Here is a 12770-nt window from a genome sequence, read left to right as displayed (position 1 = left end):
TATCTTGGAGGTGGTTCATATCAGTACACAAAAAGCTTTCTTGTTCTTTTTTACAGCTGCTTTTTGATAGCTCCACAGATGTCAATGGTGAATTATTAACAGGAAATCAATAGAATGGAAAACTTCTGCAGGGCTTTCCTGTTATGGAAAGAAGTTCCTGGTATAAAACAGAATGGGGGAGAAAACCAGATTGTAGTTTCACACCATATGATATATGATATTATCATGGTTATGAAAAATAGAATCTACACATATATGTGAATAGCTATATGGATTGGGAAGAATGTTTATTAAAATACTAACATCAGTTATATCCCAGTGGCAGATTTATTGTCGCGTGTGTGTGTGTGTGTGTGTGTGTATACACACACACACGTACCATATATATACACACACACACACACACACACACACACACACACACACACAGTGTTTTGTTTTGTTTTTTTTTGAGATGGAGTCTCGCTCTGTCATCCAGGCAGGAGTATAATAGTGTGATCTTGGCTCACTGCAACCTCTGCCTCCCAGGTTCAAGCCATTCTCCTGCCTCAGCCTCCCAAGTAGCTGGGACTACAGGCATGCCATTCTCCTGCCTCAGCCTCCCAAGTAGCTGGGACTACAGGCATGTGCCATCACGCCGGGCTAATTTTTGTAGTTTTAGTAGAGACGGGGTTTCATCATGTTGGCCAGGCTGGTCTTGAACTCCTGACCTCAGGTCATCTGCCTGCCTTGGCCTCCCAAAGTGCTGGGGTTACAGGTGTGAGCCACCATGCCTGGCCTGTTTTTGTTTTTTGAGACAGGATTTCACTTTGTTGCCCAGGATGGAGTGCAGTGATGCAATCACAGCTCACTGCAGCTTCAATTTCTGAGCACATGCGATCTTTCAGCCTCAGCCTCCCAAGAAGCTGGGACTACAGGCATGCACCACCACGGCCAGCTAATTCTTACATGTTTTGTAGACATGGGGTTTCATCTTGTTGCCCAGGCTGGTCTCCAACTCCTGGGCTCAAATGATCCTCCCACCTTGGCCTCCCAAAATGATGGGATTACAGGTGTGACCCACCACAACTGGCCTGTATTTTTAATAAAAGTAAAAATGGGTGATTCCTACAGCCATGACAAAGGAAATATTATCTTTGTTTTGAAACAAACAAGTGCCCTTCACAGCTGCTCTGCCTTTTACTACTGCTGAGGGTGGATAATTAGCGCGATTCCCAGGGCCTCAACTGTGAGTCCTCCCCTTTTTCTTAGCTCAATGCCTGGCACATGATTAAAACATGGAAGCAAAAAACCCAAAACAAACCCAAACAAACAAACAAAAAACAACAACAAAAAAGAAAAAGAATAAGCATCTGAACTTAAGGGAGCAAGAATGGCTTTGTCAAGGGAACTTTGAATCCACTTTAATTTGCTTTAGCAATTCATTGAAGACTTCATTACTTGAGCTGATTTTAGTAATGAATTGGTTGTGACTCTCCCCATTGCTAGTCATTATTCCCTAATGTTGAGATACCAAGGTTGCAAGCCTTCACCCAAGTCAACCTTCTCATTTTAGAGACGAGGATGTTCAGTCCCTCAAAGTGCCCGAAGAAGACGTCAAGGCGTGGTGAAGTTAGCGATGTACAAGTTATTATATGAAGAGCTTTCAAAACATACAAGTACCTGGGGGCTACAAATAATAAAATGGGTTGTTAGAGATGAAAGAGTTGGGATTCAGGACCTGTTTCAACCCCTTCTTTTTTTTTGAGACAGTGTCGCTTGGTCACCCAAGCTGGAGTGCAGTGGCGCAATCTTGGCTCACTGCAACCTCCGCCTCCTGGGTTCAAGTGATTCTGCTGCCTCAGCCTCCCGAGTAGCTGGGATTAGAGGCGCACGCCACCACACCCAGCTGATTTTTGTATTTTTAGTAGAGACAGGGTTTTGCCATGTTGGCCAGGCTAGTCTCCAACTCCTGACCTCAGGTGATCTGCCAGCCTCGCCCTCTCAAAGTCCTGGGACTTTGAGGCATGAGCTACTGCGCCCTGTCCAACCCCTTCATTTTTGATGCTTTTGTCTCTCACTTTGACCACGAGGACTTGAGAAAACACTTGTTCAGGATCAAACCAAAGAGCCAGGGCTAAAACCTGGGTATTATGATTCTCAGCCCTGGGACTTTCTTCAACATTGTGTTCCATACACCCCAGGCAGCACATGAAAGATGGCAGGGCTCCCTATGCAGTGAGTCTTCCATACCTTCACCTTTACTTGACTTGATGAGAATTATGCAGGAACCAAAATTTGCAGGTGACGTTCCTACGATGAAGGATTGGCTGCAATGCCACATTCATCACAGAACTCATAAGAGCAGTGCCTACAGTTGGGAAATCCTTTTTCCTTGACAAATGATATATTTCATTTATTTCCCATGATCTTCTTGCATTATTTCAGTATTATTAATACTTGGCAAATATATTAAAAAAGTAATAAACTGGCAATTATGATTGTGCTATGGACCCCAAACTGCAATTATTCATTACGTTTCAATTATTAACTTCCCTTCAAATGTCTTTCAGTGAAGATTGTAAGAAGAAAAAAAAATCCCGATGAAGCTCTGTACCCTAGTTCCTGGAGATCTATGTTTCACTCTGACTTGACATTTTTCTGATTTATCTGCTATCTCAGGGCTATAGGAATCAAAATAATAATAAAAAAGTCCTCGCTACTTAATAAACAATAACCATCAACACCTTATATTTATATAGAGCTTTTTAACTCTTCCTAGTGCCTTAGTATCTATGACTGCATTTTATTTCAAAACTAGGCTCATGAAGTATGTGGTTCCAATATGTGCCCCTGTTTATTGATGGGGGACACAGAGACACATAGAGACTCAGAGACTAGGCACAGAGGACACTCAGACGGTGAGACTTCCCACCACTCACACCCCTCCACCACCACTCCCCACCATAGCATCTCAGCACCAGCCCCAGTTCCAAGGCGAGTCTTGACCTAAAGAGAAAGTCAATCACTGAGACTGATGGAGAAGGTGATGATGACAGGAGTAGCTGTTCTCTGAACTTGCACAGGGACCTGAGTGCTGGGCACATGTTACTTTGTCTAATCTTCCCAAGATCCCAGTGGGGAAGATATAGTAATAATTCTACTTTATGGAAATCTTAGGAGATTTGCCCAAAGGCCCACAGCCAGTATCTAGGAGTACAACCATAGTGATGATAACCCTGATTATAGTTGCGTGAATTCAGTGTTGACCATGTGCCAAGTATATTTGTAGATTTTATAAATGAGAGTCCTGAGGATCAAAGGACTTGCTCAAAGTCAGTAACAACCACCATGTTGCTCACCTCTCCACCAGCACCTCTGCCTTCAGCACCCCCACCAAGCACTTGTGTGTGTCATCCCATCTGATGTGCCACCTCATTACTATTTTTGCTTTAACTGCCAAAGGAAAAGTAGTGATGGGAACAGGAAAGAGGGATGTCTATGGATGTAGTTGCCTTGGAGAGACCCTCCCACCAGAATTTGGCTTATGATTAGCCCTCAAAGCAATTCTACACCCTCCACCTGCTCCCACTTCTCACATTATCCCTGTAGGAGTACGATAAGTGATAGCTATAAAGGACATGAAGAATTCCTTTTTTTTTTTTTCAAATAAGCAAATTGCATTAAATTTTAATGATGGCCATTATGGACTGGTTTGTCTTTGGTGCTTAAGCGAGTCCTCCGGTCCCCTTTGAAGAATTACATTTGCACAGATTAATTGTCTGCAATTTTGTCCGGCACATCCTTATCCCAGTCATCACACTGCGAAACCTTGTCCCCATCTGGGCACAGCTCAATGATGTAGCACTTTGGCCTTTAAAATATGCACAATAAATATTTCAGATTTTCTGATGAATGACTTGCTCTCATGGCAAGGCTGCAGGGATAGAGTTTTGCAGGGACAGAAGGAGGGAGAAGCGAAGCAAATCTCAAAACGAGAGTCACTTTCAGGCTTCACAAAGAGGTACTGGGTGCCAGGCAGAAGGGGTGGCTTTTGTGGTCAGATGCCACAGCAGCAGGAGTCACGCTGGAGTTGCTTTCTGAAATGCCTGACTGTGTCCTTCTCCTGGACAGGTGTCACTTTCCCAGGATGACTCTCTTCCAAGGAGCACATTTAACCTTCCCAGTCTTAGGAACCCTATATGAGACCAAAGTTCCTGCTGAAAGAGATGTGTGATTTTCGGTAAACCGGTCCATGGAAAACTCAATGAAGTGACCAATGTAACATTCAAGCTAACAAGTGAATAGTAAATGGGACACTCAGTTGAATAGTCTGTGGAACCCTCAGTGAAATAATCAATGTAACATTCAATTGGTACTTTGTACTCCATTTATTCAACAATTCAATTTTCCATAAAGCATCCACTTGGTCCTTTAAAGCTCTGGACCAGATCGTGCCATTTACCTTTTAAAAATATTCCGTGGTTTCCTATTACACTTAGAATAATATACTAACTCCTGACCATGTACCTAAGGCTCTGACATGAACCATAACCACCTCACGCATTCATCACCCCTCACAATACTCCATCCTCACGGGCCTTGGCCCATCTTCCCTGAACTCACAGAGCATGTTGCTGCTCCAGAACCTTGACACTTACTTCTCTCTCTCCCCAGAATACTCTGCCTTGGGATCTTCCCAGGGCTGGCTTCTTGATGTCATCCAGGTCTCAACTCAAACGTTCTGTCAAATGTCTGAGGATATATTCTTGAACTAATCTAAGGCAACCCCTTCATCTCAACCATTCTCCATCAATTACTTTATTTTATCAGCTCTCATCACTATTCCAACTTGTTTGCTTTGTTTATGTGTGCTTTGCTTATTGGTTATCAGTCTCTTCCAGTCCAATGTAAGTTCCATGAAGGTAGGGACTTATTTATGTTGTTCATCGTGGTATCCCTACTGCTTAGAATGTAGCTCATCACCATGTCAGTGCACAGAAGACATCTGTTGAATGAATGAATATTTCTTGAGCACTAATGACATGCAGATTGTATGTTGAGCACCTGGAATATAGCACTAAATGAGACACGTGGTTCTTTTTAATGGATCCCTTTACATTCTAGTAAGGTGTTTGTTCTTTCATCTTTCATGGCCTTGCACAGCAGCTCTGGGAGGCAAACACACCCAGATAGGAGTGACTGGTGTCCAATTTTGATCATGATGCTAGGGTCAGATTCAGAAGTCCTAGAGGTTTTAGTGTCAAAAGAGTTTTTAGAGATCACGACATCCGAACTTCCTGTTTATAAGTCCCAGAGAGAGGATGTGGCTTAGACAAGTTTACACAGACGGCTAGCGGCAGAGTGAAAATTAAAATGCAGGACTTTTGACTCCAGGAGTTATGTTCCTTCAATTTTATTGTCTCAACACTAGGATCTGGGTTCTGAGCAGCCTACGCATTGTTTCAAAAGAAAAATTTATAGTAGCACATTCTAATTAAAACCCATCAAATCAAGATTGGTGTATTGGAGCTGAACCCCAGGTAGTACCACAAAAGACCTTACTAGGGGCACCTGAGCCAGGTAAGCATTCCCACTGGCTCTTCCATAAGCAATCCACCTCTCCATTGTTTCTTCCAACAGATTTTCAGTGCCTCACTTATATTGGGACACAAAAACAGCTAGAGCTGCTATGAATTCAACTTTACTTCTCATCTACATGAGGTAGGTTCCCTATCTCATAATAGAGGTATCTGCCAAGAGAATGTTCCTCATTTCTAGTTCACAAAGAATTCTACAGCCCTTTCCATTAAATATCCGATTGACAGTCCCTCTGAGTGCTTCACAGACTATTCAACTTTTCCATGGACTATTCCGTTGACTGTTACATTGGTCATTTCGTTGAGGATTCCACAGACTATTCAACTGGGTGCCCCATGAATTATTCAATGGTTACCTTGATTGTTACACTGGTCACTTCATGAGTTTTCTATGGATGAGTGCACCAAAAATCACACATCTCTTTCAGCAGGAACTTTGGTCTCAGATGGAGTTCCTGAGACTGGGAAGGTTAAATAAACTTCTGCATGAGTGCAAGAGGCCTTTCTATCTCTGTTATCTTGTTGTGGCAGAATCCTTCAGTGCCCACTCCTTGAGGAAAACCAACATGGCTTCCCTTGTGATAACTCTCACAGCAGTTTCAAACGTGGCCATAAAAAGCAGCACTTGATTTCCCAGCTGAAACACTTCTTTTTCCAGTGTCCCAAGGAGGGGGTTGGAATGGGATAAGTTATGTGTTGTGGTTTTAGGCATTAATGAATATGAGAAACTAAATTATTGAATTTTGCAATGCAAATTATATTTTGAACAGAAATTCTTCATTTCTGAATGCTAAGGACTCATAAAGAATGTCAATGGTTTATGAATTAGGCCATTAGCATGCAATTTGTGATTCAAACAGCACACTAGCACTGTGTAATAAGTAACTATATAAAGAGTAGTGTTTTTGTCTACATTTTCAAAATATTTTGCTTAATGCATTAGAAAGTTTTCAAAAGGCTGCAGTGGGCCTCCCTTCCTTCCTCACTCCTCCCTCCCCGCCTTCCTTCTTCCCTCCGTCCTTTTCTTTTGAGACAGAGTCTCGCTCTGCTGCCCAGGCTGCAGTGCAGTGGCGCGATCTCGGCTCACTGCAAGCTCCACCTCCCAGTTCAAGCCATTCTCCTGCCTCAGCCTCCTGAGTAGCTGGGATGATAGGCGTATGCCACCACACCCTGCTAATATTTGCATTTTTAGTAGAGATGGGGATTTCTCCATGTTGACCAGGTTGGTCTCGAACTCCCAGCTTCAAGCAATCCATCTGACTCGGCCTGCCAAAGTGCTGGGATTATAGGCGTGACCCACCATGCCCGGCCACTCCTTCTTTTCCAAGCTTCCTCCCCAATCCCAATTCTCTCCCTCCCTCCCTCCCATCCTCCTTTATTGGTTAACTACATTCCCCTCCCTTCCTTCATCCCTCCCACCTTTCCTTCTTCCTTCCTTCCTGCTTTCTTTCCCTCCTCCCTCTCTCCCTCGCTGTCCTCCTTTCTCTCTCCTTCCCTGTCTCCTTCCTTTCTTTCCTCTCTCTCATTCTCTTTCCATTGGCTACATTAGCTATTACTCCTATGCTTCCCAGTCTAGTCCTTCCCAGATTAGATTATGGGAGCTGAAAGAGTTTTAAGAACTAATCTAGACTAGTCCCACTAGCTCTAGAGATGGGAACCCTGAGACCCAGAGAGTGAAAGGTCATGTCCAAGGTCCCACAGGGATAGATCCAAGTGGAGCCAGGTCTCTGCAATACTCACCCCCTCAATTGACTCCATCATGCCAGTGAGCAATCGACTTATCTAAGATACTTTACTGAGAGTGGGTTTTCACGGAGGCAGAGAGATTAGGGCACTGGCTATCAGGTGAGATGAGAGGGTGGGAAGGAGACGAGAAACTGGAGGTGAAGAAAGGGTGTGGCAGGAAAAAGCTAATGCAAATTTCAACTGTACAGTTTATTAATTGGGATGACTTGATCTCAAGGCAACTGGGACCAGGAAATAGCATTGGTATGGAGTAAAATTTCAGTTCAGTTGAAAAAATGAGGTTTTGCAATTAGAACCATCAGTCAAAGAAGGAAGTACCTAGTGAAGTGGTGCGCATTCCATCACTTAGAGAATTTCAGGTTGAGTGCAAATACTAATACATAGAAATCCAAGAGCCTAAAATTATTCTAGCTTAGTGGTGGTCAACCTTGGCTGCACCTCAGAATCACCTAGGGGAGATTTGAAAACCCTCTCCATGCCCGAGAAACACTGTCAATGAAATCGGAATTTCTAGGGGTGCGACTTGAGACATCAGGACTTTTTTTTTTTTTTTTTTTTTTACGTTTTCTTTTAAGAATTCCAGTGTTCAGCTAGGATTCAGAAGTACTAGTAAGCCCAGTGGTTCTCAAATTTTAGTGTGCATGAGAAACACCAATGAAGCTAATAATCAATGTAGGTTCCTGGGTGCCTCTGCCTACCTATTCCAATTCAGTTCATCCGAAGGGGGACCTGGGAATCAACGTTTGAACAAACAACCCAGATGACACTGATGCTGCTGATCTGAGGACCACAGTCATAGAAACACTCCCTGTGTACTTCTCTGTGTGACATTCGATTCTCTTCAACAAATGTCCCTGCTAGTTATCCACCCGCCACTTTGCTACTTCCAGAAACAAGGAGGAGCCAATTCCACTAATGGGTTAACTGCACATGAGAGAGCTCTGACTCAAGGCCAACAGTCTCAGATGGCTTTGGGGAGTCCTGGTCAGAATCATTTGGGAATAGACGTATTCAACTTTTAGCTACAGGGATGCACACATAATCCTAGCCTTGAGTGGAAAGCTAGCGATAAGAGAGAAATAACCTTCATCCAAATCTAGCTGTTCTCTTCCCATATTGATGGAGGATTTTTGGTCATCCTTGCTTCTCACCCTAGCCAGCTGCAGTCTCTTCCAGGTAACCAAGATGCTGAGGATTTTGCTGTCTTCTCCAAATAATTCTCTAAAGCTTCTGAGAGTGCCTTTCCCACTTTGCAGGAAAGACCTTCAAAGTCAATAGTCCTGTGTTAGCTGTAATGAAATAGACAAGATCTAGAGTCTGCCAGGGATTCCTGCAGCAGCCATTTTCCAGGAAGATGGCAAACAATAGCATTATTCAAATGACCAGAGGCAAAATATCCCCCCTACCAAGAGTACCTTGCAGATTTGCACATTCTGTAATGGACTGTCTTCAGAAGCACACACAGAGAGTGTGCTCTGTGAGTGATGGCCAGAAGGCAAAGAGCTCACCTTGGGCTATGAAATATTTAGAAGTTAACTTAGCACCCTCATGCTTTATAAAGAAGAAAGTTCATGCATTTTTAAATTATTTTGTAAATCATGTTGAAGGCTGACAATGCAGATTTACCACCACGGCTGCGATTTAAATACCAGGTTATCCTCTCATTATGTTAACAGAGTGAAGAGAAAGAGAGAGTCATTCCCTCTGATCTGTCAAAAGCCTGTTGCGCTCCTCTTGGTGAAAGCATGCCCCCCTCCTCAACTCTGGCTTCCAGGAGATGCTCCCCCTTGGTGTGAGAGGTTGAGGAAGGGTGTGATTGGATGCTTTGAGAGAACTGTCTGTGTTTGGGGGAGCAGGTCAGAAGGGGCGGCAGAGCGTTCATGCCTATTAACTAGAACAGCATGGTGCATGAGCCAGGTTACGTCTTCTGCAGCAGAGTGGGGCAGCGGGGTGACGTGAGATGCATCTTCCTCCTTTATCAGAACTTGTGAATTCCTTCAAAAGAGAAAGTGTGTGTGTGTGTGTGTGCGCGCGCATGCATTTTGGGTGAACAAATTCATATCAGAAACTATCAGGAAACTATTTCTGGAATGGTGGCTTAAACCATGAGTTCTAGCACTTTGGGAGGCCAAGGCAGGCAGATGACTTGAGCCCAGGAGTTCAAGGCTAGCCTGGGCAACATAGCGAAACCCCATCTCTACCAAAACTTAGCTGGGCATGGTGGCATGTGCCTGTGATCCCAGCTACTCAGGAAGCTGAGGTGGGAGAATAAAGTTGAGCCTGGGAGGCAGAGGTTGCAGTGAGCTATCACACCACTGCACTCCAGCCTGGGCAATACAGGGAGACCTTGTCTAAAACAAACAAACAAACAAACAAACAAGAACAAACTATCAGGAAACTGGAGACCCAGTCTAGGTGATGAGGAGGGGGAAATAATAACTTGCAAATAGCTCACAGACCCCACACTCCACACCCCGTATTGGGTGGAGACAGAGTCATGGTGTGGATTTACAATCAGATGCTATTTAGTAGCTGTTTGCAGCTGTGTGGCTTTGGACAAGTTACTAAACCTCCCTGAGCATAGTTTCCTTTTCTGTAAAGTGGGGCCCAAAACTACCACCCTCAGTGGTCCCATGTGACAATAAAAAGACACAGCACAAGAAAGGGGCTTAGTACAGGCGCAGAGTACAGTCTCAATGCAGTCTGGCCAAAAACACGCAAAATTCCATGATTAAAAAAAAATCTTACTACAGACTAGAAATTTGTTTGGGCTTTGCAGTTGTTATCTTATTTTGTGCTCACAGCAAACCCACGGGGAACTGTCCATATTATGCTTATCTCACAGACAGGACTGAGGTTCAGATAAACAACGAGCCTCAAAGCACACAGACACTAACAGGCAGAGGCAGGATTTGAATTTGGGTGTCCCTGACACCAAAGCTGGGGCTTTTCCACTTTCCCCTGCTGTCTCCCTTCCCTGGAGAGAAGATCTCATGGCTTTATGAGCTTAGGAGCTGTGAGGGCCCATGAGTTGAGCAGTGAGGGAATATTTATTTATTTATTTACTGAGACATAGTTTTACTCTGTTGCCTAGGCTGGATGGAGTGCAGTGGCATGATCTTGGCTCACTGCAACCCCCAACTTCCAGTTCAAGTGATTCTCCTGCCTCAACCTCCGGAGTACCTGGGACTACAGGTGTGACCACCATACTGGGCTAATTTTGGTATGTTTAGTAGAGTTGGGGTTTCACCATGTTGGCCAGGCTGGTCTTGAACTCCTGACCTCAGGTGATCCACCTGTCTTGGCCTTCCAAAGTGCTGCGATTACAGGCATGAGCCACTGTGCCCGGCCCACTTAGCATGTTTTCATGTTCAACGTTTAAAGTATTGGTGGCAGGAAAATGTTCATGGGTTGGAGAGAAATCACCAACTTAACTCATACTCGTTAACTTTTCTTGTAGACCAGGGGATGGGTGGGCATTATTTTGGTGTAGCTAGATTGGAGGGTGTAACCATCTGCTCTTGCATTGCTATAAAGAAATACTTGAGACTGGGTAATTTATAAAAGAAGACGTTTAATTGTCTCACAGTTCTGCAGGCTGTATAGGCTGTATAGGAAGCAGAGCAGCTTCTGCTTCTGGGGAGGCCTCAGGAAACTTACAATCAGGACAGAAGGTGAAAGCCCGAACTCTCATCTTGATCATGATACAAAATAAATATTGGCTATATCAGAACAATTGGATAGTCTTGTTTTTGTCAGTCATAACATGGTAAGTTCAACCCCCATGTCAATTTCTGAGATTGCAAAATCAGCAATAACTGAGGCAAAGCACTGTTAATGGACAATTTCATCAAGTAAAATCTCGCAAATAATATATTGCTGTTTGTCATCAAGACACTTAATACATCAGGGGCTGCTCCCAAAGCTCCCACAATCAATTTTTGCTAATTTACCAATTCTTTTTTTTTTTTTTTTTTTTTTGAGACGGAGTCTCGCTCTGTCGCCCAGCCCAGGCTGGAGTGCAGTGGCGCGATCTCGGCTCACTGCAAGCTCCGCCTCCCGGGTTCACGCCATTCTCCTGCCTCAGCCTCCCGAGTAGCTGGGACTACAGGCGCCCACAACCGCGCCCGGCTAATTTTTTGTATTTTTTTTTTAGTAGAGACGGGGTTTCACCGTGGTCTTGATCTCCTGACCTTGTGATCCGCCCGCCTCGGCCTCCCAAAGTGCTGGGATTACAGGCGTGAGCCACCGCGCCCGGCCTAATTTACCAATTCTATGGCTCTGTGAGGATGCTGGTAATTTCATATTTTACACACCCACAGAGGTTATGGTAATTGATTCAGTTCTAGAAAGTACTGTAATGACTTTGAAGCATAGCAGCTTCTGCTTCTGGGGAGGCCTCAGGAAACTTACAATCATGGTGGAAGGTGAAGGGGAAAGAAGATGGGGCTTTAGTACTAAGGAGCCCCAGAAAGTATTGGATAACCAAGAATCAATAAAGGCAAAAACCAAGTCTGCTCTGGGACATGAGCTCAAGAATCCATGATGCTTCTCATTGGAGTGCATTAGATCCAATGACATGCAGTTTCTAACTCTTGGTCTTCCAAATATCAAATTCCCAGTGGGGAATCCGATTTTCCCAGGTCCAACCAGGTGCTCATGCCTGGGATCATTCAGCTATGACTGGGTTGGCAGAGGAAGGGGTTCCTATATATAGTGGGGTCATTATTGGAGCCAGATAGACATCCCATAATGTCTCAGAGTGCTAGTGCTGGGAGGTATTGTCCACATTCCTTTGTTTTTCTGTCTCCTTTCCGAGAAAAGACAATCTGAAGCTTATCTTTCTGCTTTGAGACAAATCAAGACATAAACCAAGAAAGCAGCAGGAACTAGAAGAATGCTACACGGGGAAGACAGACTTTTTTTTTTTTTTTTTTTTTTTTTGAGACAGAGTCTCACTCTGTCACCCAGGCTGGAGTGCAGTGGCGTGATCTTGGCTCACTGCATCCTCCGTGGCGTGGGTTCAAGTGATTCTCCTGCCTCAGCCTCCAGAGTAGCTGGGACTACAGGTATGTGCCACCATGCCCAGCTTTTTTTTTTTTTTTGTATTTTCAGTAGAGATGGGGTTTCACCGTGTTGGCCAGGATGGTCTTGATCACCTGACTTCGTCATCTGCCCACCTTGGCCTCCCAAAGTGCTGGGATTGGAGACACTGACCTTTTAGGGTACAGTGATCCTGCCCTTAATCAACCTGGCTCAGAAAGTGGATCCATAGGATAACATGGGGGAAGGAGGGTAAGAAATGAATTATGAGAAGGGAGTGATGAGAAGGACAAACAGCTCTCCCACATCGAAAGTGTTTAAATAATAGTCTGTTCTCTACGTATGACCCACGGTGTCCAGAGAGGAGAAACCGTGGTAAGCTCATTTGGAAAGCCCAAACTC

At 44.3% G+C, this 12770-nt stretch overlaps 1 protein-coding gene across 1 annotated transcript in view; it reads left to right on the top strand.

Annotated features, from left to right (window-relative positions):
• LOC105467803 (transmembrane protein 114) overlaps nucleotides 1–311 on the top strand; it is a 51929-nt gene extending 51618 nt beyond the window's left edge. Inside the window, exon 3 of the mRNA XM_071084090.1 lies at nucleotides 57–311. Within this exon, the coding sequence (XP_070940191.1) occupies nucleotides 57–67 (11 nt within the window). The 3' untranslated portion in view covers nucleotides 68–311. The remainder of the gene's footprint in view (nucleotides 1–56) is intronic.
• Nucleotides 312–12770: the final 12459 nt, after the last annotated feature.

Source organism: Macaca nemestrina, chromosome 18 (assembly GCF_043159975.1).
Source record: "Macaca nemestrina isolate mMacNem1 chromosome 18, mMacNem.hap1, whole genome shotgun sequence".
Taxonomy (NCBI): Eukaryota; Metazoa; Chordata; class Mammalia; order Primates; family Cercopithecidae; genus Macaca; species Macaca nemestrina.
Note: the sequence above shows the minus strand (reverse complement) of the source record. Positions and strands in the feature narration are given on the sequence as shown.